The following is a 26,883-nucleotide window of genomic DNA, read 5'->3' as shown; positions in this document are numbered from 1 at the left end:
AACACGGTTTGTTCCTTTTTATTTCTCTATATTTCATAAATTCACAAATTATAATAAAATGAAAATTTATTGAGGAAATTCATAAAGAATACTGAAAATTGTTTTTATTTTACATGTTTGATCATCTCATGATCATCTCTTTTCAACTTAAAAAAATAACAAACATACAAGGTGTCTTCAATAAGTTTCCAGACTTTTTTTGCATGGACACTTTTATTGATAGTAAACAAATGAAATTCTAGTCCCCTTCGAAGTAATCTCCTCCGGTTGCAATGCACTTTTTGTAACATTCCAACAACTTATTGAAGGCCCCTAGAAGTCTTCTTGTGTGAGCATGTCAATAACCCTCATCACAGTCTCTTTCATCTCCTCAACTGCCTGGTAATAGAAGCCTCTAAGGTTTTCCTTGAGCTTAGGGAATAACCAAAAGTCACAGACAGCAAGGTCTGAGCTATAGAAAGAGTGAGGAACTGTCTTGATGCCTATGACAACGTCTTTCTTTCTGATATTCTTTGAGCACCACTGAGACAAACTTTGCGCAAATCTTCAGTTCCTCGCAAATAATTGTGTGTACAGTTCCCACACTGACATCAAACTATGCACTTATTGTCTATAGACACATTTATGTCCTTATCCATGAAATTCTTTATTTGGCCAATCAACTCTGGTGTTCTGATTTCCTTACTCCTGCCACACCTCTCGTCATTCCTTACAGACTCACTCCAAAACTTATGTTCGCTTCATGCAAAATGATCCAAAGAAAGTCTGAACCCTTCCATACGTTTCTGTGGTATTTTTTTTTTCAAATTTAAAACAGAATTTTATTGCATATTGTTCTTCTAAAGTGTCCTCAAGTCCAGATTGCATTTTTGAAATTCACCAGTTGTGATAATCAGGTTTTAGTGGAGTGTATTTCAATTCCTGCTGTGGCTGTTAATTTGAACCTGAAATCATAAAAATTGGTCAGTCATCTCATAAGATCTATAACAATAACATACTGAATTTTCAAGAGTCTACGACAATTATAATGCTTGTGTAAAAATAGTCTGGAAACTTATTGAAGGCACCGCATATTTTTTTAATTGTGTAAATTTTACATAATATAAATGTTTACATTTTTTCTCTGCACAAACAAATGAAAATACCCGTAAAAATACATATTTTACTCACAAATCTTTTTAGAAATTATTTTTTATAAAAAAAAGTTGCAATTTACTTTATTTCTCATCAGAGCAAAATAAGACACGGGGTCTGCTTTTTAATGCACAGAACAATTTATTTTAAGTGGGGAGGGGGTTGGCGGAGAGAGACATATTTAGATATTTATTTTCAAAATCGGCTTATTAATGTAGCTCTCCAAAAAGGTTGCTGTTGTTGGGTTCTATTTGTTTGCGTGGGGATGTTTTTAGCTCATCCTGCTGGTTTTGCTTGGGTTGTTAGGGTTTCTGTTGGTGTTGTCATTTCGACTATTCGAGTTGTTGATAGGATACATGTTTATGTTGTGGATGGATTTATTGTATGGGTTGTTGGAGTTGCTATCGCAGTTGTAATTTGAGTTGTTGAAATTGTCTTGGTGTCGTTGCAGTTGTCGTTTAGTTTGTTGGGATTGATTTCTTTGAGGGGGTTCTTGCCGGTGTTATTTGGCTTGGTGGAATTGTTTCTTGGGGGCGTTGTTGCGGTTATCATTTGGTTTGTTGTAGTTGATTTTCTGAGGTGTTATTATTATTGTCATTAGGCTTGTTGGGATTGGTTTTGGGGGTAAGTATTATTTCGGTTATCATTTGGCTTGTTGAGTTTGTTCTTTTCAGAAGGTGTTGATGCAGTTGTCATTTGGCCTGTAATTTTTTTTTGGGGGGGGGGGGCGGGTGTTGTTGCAGTTATTATGAAGGGTGTTGGAATTGTTTCTGTGAAGAGGTGGTTTTGCGGTTATCATTTGGATTGTTGGAATTTTTTTAAGGTTGTTGTTGGAGTGTTCATATGGCTTGTTGAAATTGTTTTTATGGAGTGTTATTGCTGTTGTAATTTGTCTTATTGGGATTGTTTTATTGTGGGGAGAAAGCGCAGTTTTTAGGGGATGTTTTGCAGTTGTCATTTGGTTCGTTGGAATTGTTGGTTTTTTTTTTAGAGGATGGCAGTTATTATGTAGCTTGGTTGGATTGTTTTCAGGTTTGTAGCAGTTGTAATTTGTTTGGATTAGTTTCTTTTGGAAGATGTTGTTGTAGTTGTCATTTAGCATGTTAGGATAATATTTTGGGAGGGGTTTTGTTGTAGTTTTCATTTACATTTTTGGGATTCATTTCTTTTGGGGGGTGTAGTTGTCAATTGAGCTTATTGGTATGGTTTATTTAGGGGGTGTTGTAGTTGTCATTTGGCTTGTTGGAATTGTTGTTGGGGGGGGGGTTGCATTTGTCATTTAAATTATTTTACATTTAAATTATAACGTGGGGTCGAGTTAATTAATGTAATTTATAGGAGTTTATTCGGAACTTGTGTCTTGTATATTTTTTTTTTTTACAATTTTCTTGTTTCGATTTTTTAAGAATTCCTTTTAAATTAAGAAAATTCTGGAAAAAAAAATGTATGATTTAAATCTAATAAAATAAAATTTCTTTAAATCCGAAAATGTTTCGCATAACTTTTAGTCCAAACAAAACAAATAAACTAAAGTAATACAATGCAATAAATATTAATTATTTGAATATTTATTAAATTGAAATAAAATTAAGATATTGTGAAATTAATTAAACTCGTCATTCTATTAAAATGTATGACTTTTACAATTAATGAATTGTTTTGTGCAGTCATTATTGAAGTATGTGTGATTTTTTGGAGAAAACGAATTTTTGTTGATTTTATTTTAATTCAATATATGTTTTATTTTGTGTTTTTAGAATTTTACTAATTTTATTTAAATTCAATTAATATTCAGATAATTAATGTTTTATTTTGTGTTATTACAATTTTCTTAAATTTATTTTAAATCAAAAAATGTTTAGATAATTAATGTTTAATTTTATATTATTAGAATTTTTTAGTTTCATTTTAATTCAGAAATGTTCAGGTAATTAAAGTTTTTTTTGCGATTGTCATTTTGCTTGTTAGAATTGCTTATTGGTGGTTTATTGCGGTTGTAATTTTGCTTGTTGGAATTGTTTTTTGGGGGGAGGGTATTGCCGTGGCCATTTTGCTCATTAGAATTGTTTTTGGGTGGTGTTGTTGCGGTTATAATTTAGCTTGTTGGAATTATTTTTTGAGGGGGGTGTTGCGGTTGTCATTTGGCTTGTTGGAATTGTTTTAGTGGTGTTGTAGTGGTCATTTTGCTTGTTATAATAGTTTTTGGGTGGTGTTACGGTTGTCATCTGGGTTATTGGATTTGTTTTTTAGTGTTGTTGTGGTTATAATTTTGCTTGTTGGAATTATTTGTTGGTGGTGTTGTTGGGGCTCTCATTTAGCTTGTTGGAATTGTTTTTTTTTTAGGGGTATTGTTGTGACTGTCATTTTGCCTGTTGAATTTTTTTTTGTTTTTGTGGTTATTTTGCTTGTTGGAATTATTTGTTGGTGTTGTTGTTGAAGTGGTCATTTAACTTGATTGAATTGTTTTTTTTTTGGGTGTTGTTGTGGTTAGTATTTTGCTTGTTTGAATTGTTTGTGGTGTTGTTGCAGTTGTCATTTAGCTTGTTGGAATTGTGTTTTGGGTGTTGTTGTCGTAGTTATTTTTCTTGTTGAAATTATTTGTAGGTGGTGTTATTGCGACTGTAATTTGATATGTTGGAATTATTTTTGGTGGTGTAGTTGTGGTTGTTATTTTGCTTGTTTGAATTTTTTGGGAGGTGTTTTTGCGGTTGTCATTTTTATGTTGGAATTGTTTTCTGGTGGGTTGTTGCTGCTGTCATTTAGCTTGTTGGAATTGTTCTTTGGGTGTTGTAATTGTTATTTTGCTTATCGTAATTGATTTTGGATGCATATTGTTGTAATTGTCATTAGGTATTTTGGAATTGTTTTCTTTGGAGGTGTTGTTGCGGTTGTCTTATTGGAATTATGTTTTCGTGGTTGTCATTTGACTTGTTGAAATTATGTGTATTTGGGTGGGGTGTTGTTGCAGTTGTCATCTTGTTAAAATTGTTTTCTTTTTTTTTGTTGTGTGTTGTAGTTGTATTCATTTAGCTTGTTGAAATTGTTATTTTTGTAGGTATTGTTGCGATTGTCATTTGATTTGTTGCGATTGTCATTTATTATGGTTGTTATTGTGTTTCGGTTTTCGTTGGAGTTGTTGTAGTTGAATTGGGGGCTTGTGGCAGAGACGTCTGTACAGCACGTTCAGTTGACGTGTTAATGCTGGTTCTGCTATAAGTTTTCGGTGAATGCATGTTAATCAATCCCCCTGAAATGGAATAGAAAGTCGAAATGTTTGTATTAATAAGAAAACAGTTTATTACATTTAATTCATAACAAAATAAGCAAATCCATTTTCATGTACATAGCTCCAGACAAGATATGGAGCTATTTGATGTAAGGATCTAAAATATCTACTAATGGGTTAGGGTTAGGGTTAGGGTTAGGGTGAAATGATAAAATTGTTACCATGGAAAAGATGACATGATTCCATTCCCGTTCGATGAAAACTGGTTTTCTATTTTTGCTGCAGACCATCAACTAGTTGGCTAGTTGTGTACATGTAATGCAAGAGGTCATCAAGTACGATTTTTTACTCTTTGGCATGATACAACCGAGGATTGAACCCGGGTCTCCCCGTCCATTAGTTGGCGCTCTAACCATTATGACAAATCTTAATTTACAACAAAGAAGACGTCTTTAGCATTTATTATTACTACCTGTGGAAATTCCTACTGTTGATTTTATATGTTGGGTCCTTCTGCTTGTCGGGTGATAAAGCCTCAAATGTACATGTGATGTTGGGCTGTATAAGAGCGTTAACTTATTGGAGGCATTCCGATAAAAAAAAACCATAAAAATACTTGAAATTAAAAAGAAAACTGGCTTAGCCATTTTGGTGTTCATAAGAAACGAACGCCGTAGGAAACGAACGCGTTTTGGTGTCCATAGGAAACAAACACACAGATGTCTTTTATATATAAGCAGAGATACAATACCGACTTCAATGTTTTTTTTTTATTTACAACCGTTCTTATTTAATGTTTAATGTAAAGCATTGTAAGCAGTTCGCCGATTTTAATAATAAAGCGCTTCTTTACACAATAGAAACATCTATATGAATTTACTTGCCTCCCCACAAGGTCGGATTTTAATGTGGAAGTAAACCCAGCCTCCCAAAAAAGGTCCCTCTGGATTGAGACAAAAATTGTGTAAAGTTGCTTTTAAAAAAATCGCTTCTTCACTGAACGAGAATAAAACAGACAAAGAACAAAACAGTATAGAGACGTGTTGTGAAACTGCTATTCAAGCCTACCTCGCACACACATGGGCACAATGCACAACACCATCAAGTTGGAGACACATATGGTTATCGCTCCTTATTTCCAGAGTTGCATGTTTAAACCGGTAGGTGGCGATATCAACTTCCTTCCTCTCTTTTTCTTTCTCAGCTTCTTTTCACCTGGTAGGTCATCTGGTATGTGGAGATTTCTCTCCCCCTATTCTCTTCTTATAAACAGGTCTTTTACCAGTCGCATGTAATAAATTAACGTGGTTTGTAAGTTACATATTTTGGTAGGCGTTCTTTCTTTTATTGTTGTTCATCCGCTATGTTTGTCTTTCTCGATGTGGTTGACAGCATTTAACAACGTCCACAACAACAGGTACAACACTTTGCTCCTAGAAGTCTATTCAATTCTTAATTTATATAAGGATCGCTCCAAAAGTAAAGCCTCCTATTTTTTTATTAAAAAGTTGAAGAGCTAGGAAGACAAGAGTAGTACCATTAAAGCGAGCAACCTTTTGTGATTTAGAATTTATTTTTCTACATAGTCACCACCATTTTCAATACATTTTTACCAGGAATTCAATGACGCATCTCTGCTTCTGACGCACATCAAGTTGCTTTTTTAGAGTCTCAGACCATCAATATCTGCTTCAAAGAGATTAAACTTTCAGATCATGAATGCATAAGTTCAGTGATCATAACAATGTGATTTGTAATCTACTCTGATCTATTCAGACGAAATAAAAAAAATAGGAGACATTACTTGTGGTATAACCCTCATAGTAATAACTAGGGCTAGGACAACAGCATATTCTTTTCATTGTTTTGATTCTCGAGTGTGTATTCGTTGATATCTTGTATGCTTTTATATTTTGTATTTTGTGTACAGAAAGTTGTTAGATGAGATAAGTCATTGGTACCGTCGGTTTCAAGCCCGATAATTAGGACCGTTTTAGATATCCATATCAAGCTTTCTTCAGCCAATCCTCATCAGTTTTGAGATCTTATATGCTTTTATATAGAGCAATGAAAAGAACATGCTGTTATCATAGTCCTAATAATAAGACACTTTTGCCATAGCAATGTATACCCAAGTTTATTTTAAAGCAGAGTATATACTTTTCTATTTTATAGCAGTGTCTGTCCTTCTCTATTTACAAAAAATTATGCTTCACCGATGTCCGCACTATAAGATAACGTCTCATATAAGATAACGTCTCATATAACGTCTCGATCAGTAAAGTTAAAAAAGAAATAAGAACAAAAAAAATCATTTACTTACGATTTTCTCTCAAATACAAGCCGAAGTAAAGCACTGCAATGTTTTTGCAACTGAACAGCACAAAGAATGGTAAAAATACTGGAAAAGTGACAACAAAAAGTAAGCGAGGGTCGAGGACATGCGTTGCATGGAGAGAAATGATACGAGAATGAGATAATGGATTTGAAATGTGAGTTTTCTCACATTTCAGCATATAATAGGACAACAAAATTGCAAATATATAACATCAAACATTTTTTACTCTTCTTCACCCTAAACGAGGCATATTCCCACTTCGATGCAAGGAGCTATTATTTGAGATAATCTCTAACAGAAGCTTGAAGGGAGTTGAATAGTAAGTTATTTGTTCACATTACATTTAAACTTCTGCATGTTAGTGGAATCAGGAAAGCAAGAAATAGGGAGGGAATTCCAAAGACTAGCAGTCTAGGGGAAGAATCTATTAGAGTAGAAGTCTAAGAGAGAGAGAGAGAGAGAGAAAGAGAGAAAGAGAGAGAGAGAGAGACTTGTAGTAGGCAACTAGTAATAGGCAACAGTCAAAAAACATTATTTTTCATAAAGAAAGATTGTGTGAAATTTGCATTTTTAAAAATCAATTCCCAATGTCAATCAGATTGTGTAAAAATTACAGAAAGATATCATAAAAAATAAAGGATATATTAAAGATCCAACCCGTTCAGTAACTGTTTGTCCACCCTATACAATATTTAAAAATACAATGTTGTTGATCTAAATAATGATCCTAATTGATGGTGATAAATTTAAGATGTTTACACTTATTCGTTTAGAAGACAGGTAACAAAGGTTTGGGTTCATCCCGTTTGGAGGGTGATGGTTGGAAAATCGGTAGTACCATAACATACCTATTGAAACAAATTTCCAATTTATTGTCCACAGAAAGAGCAGGATGCCAGTATCAACGAGTAAAATACCGAAATACCACAACGCAAATTTCCAGTAGACTGAAATTAAACAATAAAAATAATTACGATTCAAACAAAGATTTTCTGTTTTTAATATGTTTTTATGTTTCATAATTTGACAAGAAGGTCCACAAGTTCAAAAAGTTCCAAAATTAGAAAAGATGCACCTGAAAGAGATCAGAGGTTACATCGGCCGAAATGTCATGAATATAATAACTAATGTTATATAGCGGGAATGGTTGTATATAAACGTACGTGTGATATGCGTGTTAGTATAGATGTGTGGGCGTTTCCATAACTTTGTTCACATTGTAACAAACATATGTACATGGGACAATCTTTTACAACAATGAATAACCATCTTTGTCCACTTGATCCAGACAAAGGAAAAACATACCTTTTTCATGGAGACTAATAGGTCTTTCACTTTTCTGATCTGTTTCTTGCAGTCCTGAAACAATTGTCACTCTTCGCAGGAACGCTAAATACCAAGTTCATTTTATATAAATTTTATTCTGGACTTTCCATTGAAGCTGATATATTCCGTGCTAACTTGTCCAACTCCTCCATTCTGACTAACCCTACTCTAAATTTCTGACTACATTTCTAAACCATCTCATTACGTCATCAACTAATCCATCTTTGTCACATATTTTGTTTATCTAAAAAATTACGAGAATAATTGATTTTCCTCTCGTGCACAAAGAGAAAGAAGCACAGAAAGCGGGACATAAGAGTGCCAGGGCGTTCGACATTATATAAAATAAGAACGACTGGTCACATATATACTGAAATTTAAAAGAAACGTAGATCAGTGAATAGAAAACTCTTTATCTATGAACCCCTTTCTCACAGAAAAGATGTTGCGACTTTGTCTCTGCTTTATCGTTATTTTCATGGCAAGTGCTCGGCTGAGCTCCAATCTATGGTCCCCCTCGTCAAACTTTCACAAGAAACACCCGTCTAGCAGAAAACACTACCACTAATTTCCCCACACTTTATCTGTGCCTAAACATAAACGTATATTCCATGAGCAAAGCTTCTTTCTTAGAACTGCACGCCTATGGAATTGTCTTCCGTTTTTCTGCTTTCCAGCTGACTACAATATGATTGTCATCAAGTCTAACGTAAACAAGTTTTTGAAGAGCCGTTCCATATAAGTTAACAAAACTTTCTTTGTAGTCATTTAGTTAACATTCCTGTTTGTTTTAATATTCCTGTGTTACATTTCTACTGTAAATAATTTTCTTTGTAAAATACCTACTGTTTTTTTACATAGGCGTCGCCACTTATCAAGGCCGATAGCGCACTCAAGGATAAGGGTTAAAGAGTGTAGAGTAGTCAAAAGGACAATATAGTAATCGATAGTAATGGAAGTTCGGTAAATTTGTTAACTTAAGTGGAACGGCTCATCAGAAACTTGTTCACGTTGGACTTGAAGACAACTATATTCCACAGGCGTGCAGTTCTAAGAAAGAAGCTTTGATAATGGAATCTATGTTTAGGTTTAGGCACAGATAAAGAGTGGGGGGAATTATTGATGTCTTCTGTGAGATAGAGGTTGCAGCGAAGAGAAAAGGACATCTCCCACCAGGCCATGGAGTCTATTTTGAACCCTATCAAGGCAGGACAAGTCTTTTCTAGCAGCTCCTGCCCATATGTGGCAACATTATTCCATCGTTGGACGTATCTGGCTCTTATATAGATAGAGAATTACATCAGCAGTGAGATATCTACTGGATCGATAGAAGGATCCGACCATTTTTCCAGCGGCCTTGGCAACAGATTTGATGTACGTATTCCATTTAAGATCAGGAGTAAAGGTCAAGCCCAGAAGCCTGTCAAAACTTGAGGCCTCCCCAAGACAAGAGCCATTCATTTTAGTTGATGCCAGATGGGGATCAGAACGTTGATGATGTAAAGATAGAAGCTTGGTTTTAGATGCATTAAAAGTAACCAGCCACTCCTTTCCCCATTGTACAACGTGATCAAGATCAGAGGAGAGAGAACCTACTTCGTCTCGATACATATTTTCTTACATTCTATTTTCCAAACATCAACAACGATCATAATAATCGTTCAGGTTACTTGGCGTTGCCCCGGCAGTGCTCCATATAACACTAAGATAAGACTAGTGCTCCGTCTAACCTGAATAATATAAATTATCTTTTCATTTTCTGCAGTGAAATCATTTAAAGAACATTTTCTATTTCAGTTTTTAGTTTGATAAGAAAAAAGAATAATTTCACAAGAAACCTTTTTTGCTTGTATTTAAAAGACTTGCTCTTGCTTTGGGTTGATTTAGTAGGGTTAAAACATTGTTTATAAAACATTGCTTTCTGAGTGGAAAGTATACTGTTCAAGCACAGTAGTGGTTTCGTGGGTTTAAACCAGGATTATGGAGTTGCAAGATACAACATCCAACTCTGACTCCAATGATTTAAAAAATTCTGACTCCAACACCTAACACATTACTCAATAAATCCCGGGCTTGCCGTATAGATGTTATCACAGATAAAAAAATCTATATGATTTTATAAAGTACTAACCTTCATTTATGATGTATCAAAATTTGAGCCTAATTTGATTATTAGTTTACAAATTAATTATTTAAGTGGAGCTACTGTTGTAGTGGAAAAATCTGAATTTCGTGTGTTTATAAAGCATTATTTTCTTATGGGAAAATATACTGTTCAAGCAGAGTAGTGGCTTCATATAACTTATTTGACATCTGTTCTGCTGAAACAATGGTTATGAGGTGACATGTTATTTAACAGATTATTTAACGGACTATTGTCCTCAGATCCCATAATGCTTATTTACTTAACAGCCCATGACTCGTCTAGTAGTCGTGGGTGTGTTATGTGTCAGATTCGCTGACCGTCCTTAGGGGAGCTGGAACATATTTAAAGGAAACATTTCAAGACATGGTGACAGATACAAATGATGCTGAATGCTCAAGTTGTCTAAATTCAACAGTTGTCCTGGAAAACAAAAAAAGTCCACAAACTGGTTTTAGTCAATCATAAATTCAAGTTGCATAAGATAGTAAATAATTTGAAGATATAAGAAGGCAGTATATTAACCGTTGATGATGACGATGATGATGTTGATGGTGGTGGCAATGGTGGGGGTGATATTGATGATAATGTAAGGAAATGGTATCAGTTTAATACACACATTTATTTGTGGATATTGATAAAGAAGAAATCTGTTTTCTTTCATGGTAATTTCTGTTGAGATAAATGGCCATTAAAAAAAGAACACTAGCTGAAAACGTTATGTTCCAATACAAAGATATCTAAAAAAAATAAAATGTCAGAAATGTCGCCTTTTTGTGATTTGATACGTTTATCTGAATAGGCCACCTCTGTAAAGAAAAGGCAGTTAATCAAATTCTGGGTAGTCAAAAATTATTATTGGGTCACCCGAAATATAGGTCAGAGGTTATGAGTTTCTTTGGATAAGGAAAAGCAAGATGGTGGATTCAAAGTTAAGTGTCTATTAATTATTGTCCGGGGGAACTTGATCAACCCCCAAAAGAGAACCAAATTATTTATTTTTTACTCATACGGAATGGCACTTGGAAAAACCCCCTTGGTTATGCAAATGATGGATGGGCCCTCCCACATGAGTGATGGTGAAAGGTAGAGTCCCAATGAAGTGAAAGCAATGAACCCTCTGTCAGAAGTGGCAGTCAGAGATGCAGATTAAGATAGAAAAGAAGAAAAAATTTCTAGAGCTTGAGAATTTACAAAAACTGCCTATGATTGGTTTTATAGAATTGTGAAATGGAATTCTGGGAATTGGAGGTGGAGTTAAGCTCACTTGATTCTCAATATAATGAAGGGCAAAAATAGCCTCGAGAACTTTGACAACTGCCTGAGGCTTTCACACCAGTCAGAGAGGAACCCCTGACTTAAGACACATTCTGATAGCCGCCTAGGATTTTCATACCAGTCACAGAGAAACCCCTGACTTAAGTCTCACCCTATTCTAAGCCCATGAATCTACACTGTGTAGAGACAACTCCCTGGACTTAGGGTTATTTGCCATAACTTTACTAATGGAAGCTGCCAACCCCCAAAGCATTTGTATTTAGTCACAACTTATGAATGATCAGAGTCTTGTAACTTTCATGAATAATTATTTTTTAATTTATAAGAAAATGACCACTGGCTTGTCTTTATTTGTTTATTGCCTGTCGAATTAAAGGGGCAGTTAATTTCAGATTTACCCTGACTCCCAGACGGTGAAGTCATAGACCAAGCCATTGTGAGGAAAGAACTCAGCACAAAGTCGAAGCAACGTACGGCCAGCCAAAGTAAACAGTGGTGCCAAACAGACTAAAGGTTGTGCACGTTTTGTGGAAAATTATATTTGCTACATGTAAAATAATGAAGTATATATGTTTACATTGTCAAAGAACTCTCGTCAGAAATTGCTAAGGAAATAGTGACTATTCTACAAAATCACTCTGTAGCTTGCTACATGTTTTGCTGGTGTATATGAATCGGAAGAGAGTGAGTTGCACAAAGAACTGAATATATCTCTAGTCGAAGTCAGACCACCCAAGAGATATTTTCTTTGTTTATAAATAAAAGTATTACCTTGAATGGGGAGAGTATGCTGGAATCGGCCTTTGTGGAAAAATATATTTCCCAAAGGTTATTTGCATCTCTGACTAGAATTGAAGATATATTTTATTTGTTTAAAAATATGAGTACTTTATTGAACGAGGAAGTCATGCTCGGACCGACTTGCTTGGGAAAGTAATTTTCATGAACAGGCTCAAGATAAACCTTTATGAATAGGTACCATCTGAATGTTGTTTTTTGATCAACCTCTGGGTGGTCGAATTGTCATCGTTAACACAAGACAACAATGAATAACCATATTTGTCCGCTTGGTCCAGACAAAGGAAAAACATACCTTTTTAATAGAGACAAATAGGTCTGTCACTCTTCTGATCTATTTCTTCCAATTGTCTCTCTTTGCAAGACTGCTAAATACCAAGTCCATTTTATATAAACTCTATTCTCGACTTCCCATTGGAGCTGATATATTCCGTGCTAACTTATCCAACTCCTCCATTCTGACTTACTCAACTCTAAAATGAATAGGCACCATCTGGATGTTGTTTCCTGATCTCTGGGTGGTTGAATTGTCACAAATAACATAAGACCAGAATAAGTCAGGGTTAAAAAGATTCCAAGTTTTGAGTTGTAAGATACTTTAGTTTCAGAATAGAAGAGAAAACTTGCTCCAAACCAAGTGGCAGTATCAATCCAGAGAAGCTTTGGATTGTAAAAGCTAACACGAAGATGAAGAATTAGCTAATCCGAAGAAGTCTTGAGTGGAGTTCGTTCTCATATGAAGACAAACAACTGTGTGAGAATTCTTAAGACATTCTGTATATTTGTGGAGTGATTCCGGTTTCTGATTGTTTGCTAGCAGGGCGCGGCACCATTTGATTGTTCAGTTCCTAACACCCCTGTCTATAAGTAGAATCTTCCAATATTTTATAATCATGCCCTCATTATAAAACAAATATATTGCCACATCAGGAGATGGGAAGATAAGCGGTCATAACCAGCTTTCCGGAGGGGGAGGAGGAGGAGAACTAAAAATGGGAGTTAGAGCTGAACGTTTTAGACAGTTTATTTTATTCAGAGCTGCCAAGAAGTTAGGCCGATGTACCTCTCTGGGTAGATCAGATTCCTTGGGGCTCTTGGCTGAAATACTGTATCAGTTTCATTTGTGGGTTCTGCCTGGTTAGGCCAAACTCTTATTTCGAAAGTCGGCTAATCCACATTGGGAAATGTAAAACCACTTGAAACATCCTAAGAACTGTTTATTTATTAGCTTTCCACAGAAGAGGCATTGCGAGTTTGTCTCTGCTTTATCATTATTTTCATGGCAAGTGCTTATCTGATCTCCAATCTATAGTATCCTCTTGTCAGACTTTCACAAAAAACACTCAACTAACTACAACCACTATCAACAATTTCCCTCGCTGTCTGTCTGTGCATAAATCTAAATGCAGATTCCATGAATAAAGCTTATTTCCTAGAACTTCCCATCTGTAGAACACTGTTCCGCTGGGATGCTTCCTGGCCGACTACAATATCGTAGCCTTAAAGTCCAATGTAAACAAATTCTTATTAAACCGTCTTCTTAAATAATGAAATTCTATTCAACTTACACCATTAACGATTACTAAACTACTACCTAATATTGATTAATCGTTATCCTCAAGTGACACTTGAGCCTTGATAAGTGGTAAAAAACTTTTGGAAAGAAAATGAAAATCCAAAATAGGGAATCCCTTGGAATTTGAGTCTTTTGTTTTTCGTCATCAGTAAGAGCATTAAATCCGTCTTCCAACCGCAGCCTGAATCACTCTCCATTAATTTTTTTTTTTTTTTGAAAAGTTATAGTGGAATCTGATTGTGGCCCAAGATGTTCACATTCCTAAAATTTGAGTTTATTAATATATATATATATATATATATATATATATATATATATATATATATATATATATATTTGAGTTTATTACAATATATATATATATATATATATATATATCAGTAAGACGACTAAATTCTGTTTCCAATAAACTTTTTTGTATGTGTTACTGTTTTACTGACTTTCTTCAGTGAAGAGCTGCTATACATCGAAATTACAAAGCGGTCTTTTCTCGCACCCTCATAACAATGATCATATATTGCTATAAATATGTCTGAATACCAATAATAAAATTACATTGTAAGAAGCAATCTTTAATTTACTCTTTGAGTCCAGCATCTCTTTGCAGACAATTTTATTTTTCCGTTTCTTTCGAATGTCCCCCTTTTTATGTAACATTTTACTGACTTTCTTTGAAGAACTGCTGTACATCGAAATACAAGTTCCTTTCTCATGCCATTACAAAAATCATTATTTATGTATATATATATATATATATATATATATATATATATATATATATATATATATATATATATATATGAACTCTCCCGTCGATTTCGACATATGAGATTTCGCCACAACAACTAAGTTACTCGGAAATCCACACAGATGATTTGTTTATAGTGGTGAAGGCTTTGTGTAGAACCATCCACATTTTTGGTATTACTGCTATTAGAGGGAGAATTCCATCATTGCAGAGCTGACAACAATCTTTTGATAGCACAATGAGTGTAAAGATCACAGCCAGTGTAGTCAATTATGGGATTATTGGATTAAAATAAGGACAGCTTAAAAGGACACAAGAAAGACTGAAATTGGGTCATTGCATTAAAATAAGTAAAACCCAAAATCGAACTTGAAATTGGATTATTGGATTAAAATAAGGAAAACCTATAGACACACACACACACACAAACACACACACACACACACAACAAAAAAAACAATTTGAAATTGAATTATTGAACTAAAATAAGGAAAACACAAAAACACAAAAACTTGAAATTGGGTTATTGGATTAAAATAAAGTAAACCTACACACACACCAACCCACACACAACACACACACACATACACACACACACACACACACACAAAACAAAAAAACAACTTTAAATTGGATTATTGGATTAAAATAATGAAAACCCAAAGAGACATAATAGAACTTGAAATTAGATTATCAAATTAAAATAAGAAAAACCCAAAGAGACACACAAAAAACTTTAAAATTGGATTATCGGATTAAAATAACGAAAACACATTACAAAAAGAAATGAAAATACTTACTTGCATATTTTATTGTACCTGAAAATAAAATAATACAAATTTTATTTCGGCATTTTTCATGATAAACAGCAAATCTCAATATTTACATTATCACTTGTTATGTTTGATGACCTTGAAACCGTTTCAAGGTCATCCCTAGTAAAACACCAACTGTGTAAAGAGTCGGAAAATGGAAATAAAAAATCTTGATAGTAGTGTCTCCCACACAAAAGTTGTGTTATGGGCGGAAATAAATGAAATATTGAGATAATAGAAAGGTCACCAGGTAGCAGGTGCTACCTAAAACATAAACAGATTTTCGTAAATGCAAAAACTGAGAAAAACGAAATTTTTTAACAAATCATTTTATACAAGAGATAACAATATAAAAGTGGCTTCCAGTCATTTGTACAAACAAAGAAAGTTGGTATATATATATTATTTAATTGAAATATATATATATTATTTAATTGAAATATATATATTATTTAATTGAAATATATATATTATTTAATTGAAATATATATATTATTTAATTGAAATATATATATTATTTAATTGAAATATATATGTTATTTAATTGAAATATATATATATTATTTAATTGAAATATATATATATTATTTAATTGAAATATATATATTATTTAATTGAAATATATATATATATTATTTAATTGAAATATATATATATTATTTAATTGAAATATATATATATTATTTAATTGAAATATATATATTATTTAATTGAAATATATATATTATTTAATTGAAATATATATATATTATTTAATTGAAATATATATATTATTTAATTGAAATATATATATATTATTTAATTGAAATATATATATATTATTTAATTGAAATATATATATATTATTTAATTGAAATATATATATTATTTAATTGAAATATATATATTATTTAATTGAAATATATATATTATTTAATTGAAATATATATATTATTTAATTGAAATATATATATTATTTAATTGAAATATATATATTATTTAATTGAAATATATATATATTATTTAATTGAAATATATATATATTATTTAATTGAAATATATATATTATTTAATTGAAATATATATATACTATTTAATTGAAATATATATATTATTTAATTGAAATATATATATATTATTTAATTGAAATATATATATATTATTTAATTGAAATATATATATTATTTAATAGAAATATATATATATTATTTAATTGAAATATATATATTATTTAATTGAAATATATATATATTATTTAATTGAAATATATATATATATTATTTAATTGAAATATATATATATTATTTAATTGAAATATATATATATTATTTAATTGAAATATATATATATTACTTAATTGAAATATATATATTATTTAATTGAAATATATATATATTATTTAATTGAAATATATATATTATTTAATTGAAATATATATATTATTTAATTGAAATATATATATATTATTTAATTGAAATATATATATAATTCAATTAAAAAATATATATTATTTAATTGGAATATATATATATTATTTAATTGAAATATATATATTATTAAATTGAAATATATATATTATTTAATTGAAATATATATATATTATTTAATTGAAATATATATATATTATTAAATTAAAATATATATATATTATTTAATTGAAATATATATATATTACTTAATTGAAATATATATATTATTTAATTGAAATATATATATATTATTTAATTGAAATATATATATTATTCAATTAAAAAATATATATTATTTGATTGGAATATATATATATTATTTAATTGAAATATATATATTATTTAATTGAAATATATATATATTATTTAATTGAAATATATATATATTATTTAATTGAAATATATATATATTATTTAATTGAAATATATATATATTATTTAATTGAAATATATATATATTACTTAATTGAAATATATATATTATTTAATTGAAATATATATATATTATTTAATTGAAATATATATATTATTTAATTGAAATATATATATTATTTAATTGAAATATATATATTATTTAATTGAAATATATATATATTATTTAATTGAAATATATATATTATTTAATTGAAATATATATATTATTTAATTGAAATATATATATTATTTAATTGAAATATATATATATTATTTAATTGAAATATATATATTATTTAATTGAAATATATATATTATTTAATTGAAATATATATATATTATTTAATTGAAATATATATATATTATTTAATTGAAATATATATATTATTTAATTGAAATATATATATATTATTTAATTGAAATATATATATATTATTTAATTGAAATATATATATATTATTTAATTGAAATATATATATTATTTAATTGAAATATATATATTATTTAATTGAAATATATATATTATTTAATTGAAATATATATATTATTTAATTGAAATATATATATTATGTAATTGAAATATATATATATTATTTAATTGAAATATATATATTATTTAATTGAAATATATATATTATTTAATTGAAATATATATATTATTTAATTGAAATATATATATATTTTTTAATTGAAATATATATATTATTTAATTGAAATATATATATTATTTAATTGAAATATATATATTATTTAATTGAAATATATATATATTATTTAATTGAAATATATATATTATTTAATTGAAATATATATATTATTTAATTGAAATATATATATTATTTAATTGAAATATATATATTATTTAATTGAAATATATATATTATTTAATTGAAATATATATATTATTTAATTGAAATATATATATTATTTAATTGAAATATATATATTATTTAATTGAAATATATATATATTATTTAATTGAAATATATATATTATTTAATTGAAATATATATATTATTTAATTGAAATATATATATTATTTAATTGAAATATATATATATTATTTAATTGAAATATATATATTATTTCATTGAAATATATATATTATTTAATTGAAATATATATATTATTTAATTGAAATATATATATATTATTTAATTTAAATATATATATTATTTAATTGAAATATATATATATTATTTAATTGAAATATATATATTATTTAATTGAAATATATATATTATTTAATTGAAATATATATATTATTTAATTGAAATATATATATTATTTAATTGAAATATATATATATTATTTAATTGAAATATATATATTATTTAATTGAAATATATATATATTATTTAATTGAAATATATATATTATTTAATTGAAATATATATATTATTTAATTGAAATATATATATTATTTAATTGAAATATATATATATTATTTAATTGAAATATATATATTATTTAATTGAAATATATATATTATTTAATTGAAATATATATATTATTTAATTGAAATATATATATATTATTTAATTGAAATATATATATTATTTAATTGAAATATATATATTATTTAATTGAAATATATATATATTATTTAATTGAAATATATATATTATTTAATTGAAATATATATATTATTTAATTGAAATATATATATTATTTAATTGAAATATATATATATTATTTAATTGAAATATATATATTATTTAATTGAAATATATATATATTATTTAATTGAAATATATATATTATTCAATTAAAAAATATATATTATTTAATTGGAATTCATTATTGAGATGAGTATTATTTATTAATTTATTTTATTGCGAACTATTATCCTCATCTTATCACCTGACGAAGGCCAGAGAAATAGTTGGCCGAAACGTCGTGAAACAACATCTAAGTAAGATGAGAATAATAGTCTGCAATAAAATAAAACAAGGAAAGTTGGGTTAGTATTGTCACGTGCAAGAACGTGTCTAGACAATATATATTGGAAAAAAAATTAAAAGAAGTTAAGGAGAAAAATAAAAGAATTTATTGAACAGGTAAACAGTAAAAACAAGGGAGATAAATCCGGCTTTAGGTTAATCTAGCTTTTACTCAGTGTAAGTAACAATCATGTTTGAGAAATAATAATATTACTTTAGTCAAAACATAAGATCAGAAAATCAATATTTACCAAGAGCCCAGTTCTTTGTGAGGGCGTTTGCAATTGGCGTGTTTCAGAAATTCTTTATGGCTAGATTTATCCCAGGAAAAATAAGCCAGAATCATAAATAGTTGAAAGATTGCCCTAAAATAGCGTTCATTCTGAGAGCTGATTTCATAACTGAAGTTATGACACTATTAGCGCCTATTTACAGTCATTGAAAATGAAACATTCTAGAATTTCTAAAATGGAACAGTACAACTTGGTACTTTCTGGGGCCCTTGCAAAAAAACCCAACACTTTTCTGTTCGATTATAGAACTCTCCAGGAACGCTTAAAAAGAATCAATTTATTTTCTAATTATCATGTAATGTATTTTAATAGTAAAAGTTTTATATTATTATACAGGGTCTCCCAATAGAAGCTGATGATTAAAAAAATAATAATAATTTTCTTAATTTTTTATATATATTTTTTTATTTTTTCAAATCATCTAGATTAACCCTTCCAAGGTCGTCATGAGTCGTTACACTCCCGACGAGCCAATATTAATTGTAGAGTCGTATTTTCGGTTGAATGAGTCAATATCAGAAACTCAGAGAATTTCGACGAAATCAACACAAGAAATTCCCCTTCTCCCAATGCAATAAAAGCTATGGTGGCTCGATTTCATGAGCAAGGGTCTGTATGTGACCTCCCGTAATCTGGTAGACCCTGTACGGCAAGAAGTGATGAGAATCGTCAGAGATTAGCAGAAAGTGTGGCCGAGGATTCATCCACATCAGTAAGAAGGAGATCAAGTAAAATTGGGGTCTCTCGATCAATTCCAGCAGGACGGTGCAACGGTGCATACGGCACGAAAAACATTAAATCTACTCCAGGACATATTCAGCAACCGAATAATTTCTAGTGGCTGTGAGATAAATTGGCCACCCCGCTCGCCAGATCTCACATGTGCAGATTTCTTCCTTTGAGGTTACTTCAAAGAACGGGTATACGCAAACAAACCAGCCACAATAAATGCCCTTAAAATAATATAGAGGAGGAAATTAGGACCATAAGCCTTGAAACATTAAGTGATCTGCTGGACAATGCCCTGCAGAGAGCACAAGAGTGTGAAAATGAAAATGGTGGACATTAGACCTTGTGAAAAACATACCCTAGATTAAGTTGCGGAAATAAAATTAGAATAAGTAGACTATGATATCGTAGTATATCTCAAAAAATCACGGAGAAGCTCATCTACCTACATATGAAAATTGGTAAGCATAACTTAAATATTGAGGAAGTTAATCAAATTTTAAATCCGTCAGCTTCTTTTGGCAAACCCTGTATATTATAAAAATATTTTGTATAATATAAAATATGTTATATCATATAATATATTATAATATTCATTCTATATTATTTATATTTGTATATTTTTTATATTTATATTATATTTTATATTATTAATTATGTAATTGTTACTTCTTAATATTTTAAAGAGGAAAATGTGCTGTTTATTTCATGGGAGTTTCTAAATTGGGGTTGGCTTACTATATTCACATATATGTGTTACTTTCGGGATTTAGGATGATTTTCATTGGTTGAAAATATTTTTTAGTTCACACGTTTCTGTGAAAACTTCCTTGAGGAGTGAAGAAGAAAGTTAATTCAAACAAAGCAGAGAAGGAGAGAGTATGGCAATTATGCCATTTCTTTTTTAGCGTTCGTAGGAATCAAGATTCATTCACCACAAACTTACTTTTTCAATTGAATTATATAATAGGAATTGTCTACCTTAAATATGCAAATAAATAAAAATCAAAAACGAAAATGAAGGCTGCATGAGGCTATAACATAGATAAGATATATTTTACTAAAGCTACTATAAATGCTATAAAGAACTAAAAGATACTACAAAGTACTATATAGTATCAAAAGATATCATAGGTACAATCTATATAATTATAAAACTCAAATAACCTTGTAACGGGTGTTGTACCCCAACATTTGGTTTATAACTTCCGGTTGCGCATGCGTACATAAACAAATAATCAACGCGACAATAGAATTATTGTTTTACTGTGTACGTTTTCAGCGTCCCAATTGTTTTTTTTTTCGCGTTTAAATTATGCAAATAAACAATCGTTAATACTTTCTGCAGTTTTTACATTGTTCATTTCCATATTACGTTTAATTTATTTCAACGCAATTTTCTTACAAATAAATTTACTTTACTCGGTTGACAACCATAAGAGCATTTTGCAACGGCGATTTATCCACCGCCTTCATTTTTTTTATAATTTATTTTCCATTTTTAATACACCTTTCTTTAAAAACATTCATACATTTTCTTCTACACTACCAACATAAATAGATTACCCCGAAAATGTTTTTTTTAATTTTCGTTACAAATGAATAATCAATGCGACAATAAAACGTATTGTTTTATTATGTATGTTTTCAGTGTCCCAATTGTTTGTTTTTTTTGCGTTTAAATTAAAAGATATATCAAAATTTAACTTTAAGTATTATGGTATCTGTTCAGTGCACATTTACCTATAAGTATGGCAAACCACTTATAATTCAATGGCTGTAAGTTTGTTTGTTTTTTTTCAAAAATTATAAGCAGGACGACTCATAGTAATCTATCTATATACTTTTGTCATTTAAGTATACTTTCATAGAAATGTTTCCATTATGTCACAAAAAACTATTTTCTTTACATCACAAGTGTCACGCTCATACACTAATTCCATAGCTAATATAACATACTGACCCAACGGGTCACGGGTAGTCTAGTAAAGTACTAAATCTTTTAGTACTAGAAGTGCTAAACGCACTATTATGAATTAAAACGTATGATAAATACTATAAAAAACTAAAAAGTCCAAAAAGGTAGTATAAAATACTAAAAGGCACTAAATCTATCCATATATATTAAAGGCAAAATGTGTGTGTGTGTGTGTGTGTGTGTGTGTGTGTGTGTGTGTGTGTGTGTGTTTCGCAAAGACTTTCGACAGAGGCGACGGATTTTCACCAGATATATATCATTTTGAAGCTCGAACCTTCGGACGACAAATATCGAAAAATTGGCTAAAAACATTTATTCCTTTACCCTCAACGGGCACTTTTCTACAGGGAGGGTTAGCGTTCCTTCATTACAATCTAGGCAAATACGCATGCGCAAAAGACGCTGGTTTTTGAATTAGTTTAAATATTATAAAAAGCGACCTAGATGCGGTCATGACACAATTTTAAAAGTGGCAGCTTTGTTATCTTTAGATTGCAGGTTCGATCTCAGGTATCAGATAATTTATTTTTCGATTTTTAAACTTTTATTACTGAAAAAGGGTTATTTATGCCATTTTTCGCCTTCGCTATTTTTTTGTTTTTTGATTAAGAAGTTTTAACATCGTTCGTTTTGCATCACATTCATTTTTTTTTTAGTTTTTTTCCCCCGCCACGTTCGCGTTTTTTTGTTTTTGTTTTTCCAATTTTAAGAAATTTTAACATCGTTCGTTTGCATTACGTTAGTTTTTTGGGGTTTTCTTTTTGCTGTTTTTCCGATTTTTAAAGAAGTTTTAACATTGATTTTTTATATATAATATTTAAACACGCTTATTCTTTATGTTCCATTGCGTTTTGATTTACCCCTCCCCCAACACACACCTCTAAACACCTAGGCAACGCCGGGTACCCTCGATAGTCTATAATATAAAAGCAAAAATGTGTGTGCTTGTGTGTGTGTGTGCATTTTTTGTATATGTCCGGCAAAGGCTTTTCCTGGGGAGTGCTCGGTGTGGTCACTCATTCTTAAAACTTTTTATATACTGTCTGGATTATAATATCCAAGATTTACGAAACGAGCTCGCGTGTATCTTTAATTTCGACGACTTTTACACGCTATTTTCGCGATATTTCTTGTTTGGCTTTTCCGTATAAAAGCGAAACTGAGCCCGTAGCAAAAGAAGCCCCCTGGCTTTCGGCAAGGGAGATCCAGAAAAGCAATGAGGGTTGATATCGGACAATTGCTATTCATTTAGCCACTTCCCAATTAATGGGGAGCCAACATCTTATGGGAAACGCAGAAACTGGTTTGCAGTATAGCGTGATGTTTGACCTCATTAAATTCACACACCTGTCATTTAACTTTTTAATCATCAAATTAAATCAGTTTTCACTTCCTTTCCCTTCGTGGACGAGCGGGGTAAGATATCATTTTTTACCTCTTTCTTTTCCACCTTCGCGTCAAGGCTTCGGTTTTGAGTCTACCTACCTACCAAAACTTTTTTTCTTTCACACCGACAAACACACGAGCAACGCCGGTCACTAGTCTATAAATATAAAAGCGAAAATGTTTGTGTGTGTGTGCGGTTTTGTGTATGTCCAAGAAAGGCTTTTTTCCGAGAAGCGATTAGTCGTCTCACAACTTCTTAAAACTAAATGATAATATCTACGAGTTAACAACCGGCGTCGCCTCTCTATTTAATTTGCCCGACTTTGAAAAGATAAATATTCAACAATTTTCGATCGCCGCATGTGCATTAAGCTTTTTCGTATAAAAAAGAAGCGAAAGATTCGCGGTAAACAAAACACTGTCCCGCACTCAAAGTTAACGTCATTAACTCGTCAAAAACGGGAACCCGCCAAGTCGCACTTTTTTTCACACTTTATTATTTTCTAACTGTGCGTCAAGGCTTCGTTTTTTTAACAAACACTTAAGACACCCGGCCAACGATTTTTCTTTTCATTTACTCAAAAACACACACACCTACAAACACCCGGGCAACGACGGGTATCCCCGCTACTATATATATATAAAGGGCAAAATGTGTGTGTGTGTGTGTGTGTGTGTGTGTGTGTGTGTGTGTGTGTGTGTGTTCGTATGTCAACCAAAAATTTCTGACAGACACGTTGGAATGTGACAAAACAAGTATCGTTTTAAACCTCGATCTTTCGGACGACAAATATCATTAATTCTTTCACCTTCAAGTGGCCAGTTTTCTACAAGGAGGGGTCGGTTTTTGCGTCGCTATTTTCACAAGTAATCCTATCGGTTGGATTAACTACGCTTAATTTCAACGTTCGGAACTTCCGGTCGGGCGATGAAGACATCGGTTAAGACGTCACGTTTTTTTAAACCTATTTTTCTCCGCCAGTCTGCTACCACGTTTTTTTAACACCTCTGCCTACTGTTGTTTTGATCCCCCCTGGCTATTTTTTTTGGGGGGGGTCCTTACTACACCACTTACACACACCCAGTTGCTATAGTTGTCTTGACGCCCTCCCCTTATGGATCCTTACTACACCACCGAAAAACCCAGGCAACACCGAACACCCCCACTAGTCTACTTATAAAGTACAAAAGGCATTACCATGAACTAAAAGGTATCATGGTCCTGGATATGACCTAAAACTATATCCGATGGTGAGGCCCCACCTTGCGGGCCTTGGGGAGTGTGGAGCCACCCTTTAATTGCCATTGCTCCAGGTCCACTCTGACCCGGAGTGGTAGTACCTGTTAGGGTCCCAACTATGGGTGAAATAGAATCCGACTTAAAAAAACAAATATACTCCATTACAAATCGTTCCACAAAATAACTAGATTCGGCATTAAATAACCTGAAAAAGGTTGATATGCCGTAAAACAAAAACAACCAACCAACCTAAAAGGTATAATAAAGTATTAAAAGTCCTATAAATACTATAAGATAGTAAACATTTTTGTGCAAGAGAAAAGAATATAAACGTTACTTTCAGTCATTTATAAAACCTTTTGAAATAGAATTTTTAAAGAAATTCAGAGTCAGAGCCAATTCTTACCAATTTTGAAGAGATAAGTAATCACGGCGGTGCCAACACACATGAGGCCAATGACCACTTGGAATCCTCCTATCGCATAATACTCAACTGAAAAAAAAAGAAGAAACAGTTGTTTATTCAAACAAAAAGGTGTGATACTACACAAATGATGGCATGACATTCTTGTGACATTGTTGTGACATAGGTGTGACATTGTTGTGACATAGGTGTGACATAGGTGGAGATCTTGTGGTTAGAGTTATACCCAGGTATAAAATTTCAAAATAAAAAAGAAATGAAATTGCTGTGACATAGTTGGCGATGTTGTGGTTAAGGTTAAGGCATATAATTTAAAAAAAAGAAAAGAAATTGTTGTAACGTGGCTCGTAACATAACGTTCAGGCCATCTTTGCTTGGGCCCTACGTACCGTTCATAACTTTATGTGCATATGTATATATATTAATATTTTTTACTCATGTCCAAGTAACCTACATCTAAAATTTCAAGTGTTTAGATCCAAAATTGGCGGAGGAGTTTGGTAGAGTCTGCAAAAGTCAACTCTTTCAACTTTGACCTCTTGAAAATCAAATTTGCGCCCAAACACTGATTAAAAAGCTTCCTGCATGTCTGAATACCCTTTATGTAAATTTTCAAAATTGGCTGAATAGTTTGCTAGAGACCGCAAAGTTAAAATCTTTTGAACTTTGACTACTTGTCAGCCAGATTTTCAACCAAAAACCGATTAAAAAGCTTGCCCTATGTCTGAATACACTTTATGTAAAATTTTAAATGTTTAGACGAAAAATTGGTTGAGTAATTTGGTAGAGATCACAGAGGTCACATTTTTTAAAACTTTGACCCTAATTTTGAATCCTAAACATTTATTGTTTTGGGCTCAAATCAAATTAAAAAGTTTGAGCCAAGTACAAGTAATCTACATCTAAAATTTCAAGTGTTTAGACCTAAAATTGGCAGAGGAGTTTGGTAGAGTTTTCAAGGGTCAAATCATTGAACTTTGACCCATTTACAGCCAAATTTCTGACCGAAAGCCTCTTAAAAAGATTTTCCCAAATCTCAATACCCCTTATGTCAACTCTCGAGTCTGTAGACTGAAAATTGACAAAGTAGTTTGGTAGAGAAATGTACACACACGGACACACACAGAGACATTTTCACTTTTATAGATATATAGATAAATATACGTGTCCGTATCTGTGTATCGTCTAGTGCTATAAAATGTTCTAATAAATGTGTGTACACAGAGTGTATATATGTTTGTATATACGTGTCACGGTCATCTATATGACGTGTATATATGTGTTCGTTTATGACCGTCTAACATTGTGATCTTCTAATCTGGTTTTTCTATTGTTCATTGTATTGATGCGTGTGCAACACTTACAACATTCGTGATATATTAACAGATGCAGTTTAACAACAGAAATGCAGCATTTACAATAGCAAATAACTCCCTGCGGTTTTACATCGACTAATGGAGAAACATACCTAGACCATTCTTGGTCTTTATTTAATGGGTCCTCAGAAAAGCTGCAATTAAAGATTCGTACAACTCAAAGTCTCGGTGGTACTTACAACAACTTCATTCCAGATGTTTGCCCCAGTGGAAAGTCGCAAATCTAGTCCCAGACTCTTACATTCGACACCTTCCCTTACTGTGAACCAT

The 26,883-nt window shown here is 30.9% G+C and overlaps 1 protein-coding gene across 1 annotated transcript; it reads right to left on the bottom strand.

Annotated features, from left to right (window-relative positions):
• Positions 1–1,173: 1,173 nt before the first annotated feature.
• Positions 1,174–26,883, bottom strand: LOC145248740 (uncharacterized). Its single transcript, XM_080110387.1, has 6 exons — positions 26,874–26,883; positions 25,220–25,306; positions 15,368–15,385; positions 7,547–7,645; positions 6,684–6,761; positions 1,174–4,381 (listed from the first exon to the last, which is right to left on the bottom strand). Exons 1-6 carry the CDS (start codon positions 26,881–26,883, stop codon positions 4,242–4,244), a joined length of 432 nt encoding a protein of 143 aa, XP_079966513.1. The 3' UTR covers positions 1,174–4,241.

The sequence above is a fragment of the Euprymna scolopes genome, chromosome 27 (assembly GCF_053919585.1).
Source record: "Euprymna scolopes isolate OS-2025 chromosome 27, ASM5391958v1, whole genome shotgun sequence".
NCBI classification, from domain to species: domain Eukaryota; kingdom Metazoa; phylum Mollusca; class Cephalopoda; order Sepiida; family Sepiolidae; genus Euprymna; species Euprymna scolopes.
Note: the sequence above shows the minus strand (reverse complement) of the source record. Positions and strands in the feature narration are given on the sequence as shown.

Bases quoted from the DNA above. Each gene is read 5' to 3' on its own strand.
- LOC145248740 (XM_080110387.1), bottom strand. The intron at 6,762-7,546 runs GTATGTTATGGT...TCACTTTTCCAG, and splicing joins TTGGAAATTTGTTTCAATAG to TATTTTTACCATTCTTTGTG. The intron at 4,382-6,683 runs GTAAGTAAATGA...ATTCCATTTCAG, and splicing joins CTTGTATTTGAGAGAAAATC to GGGGATTGATTAACATGCAT.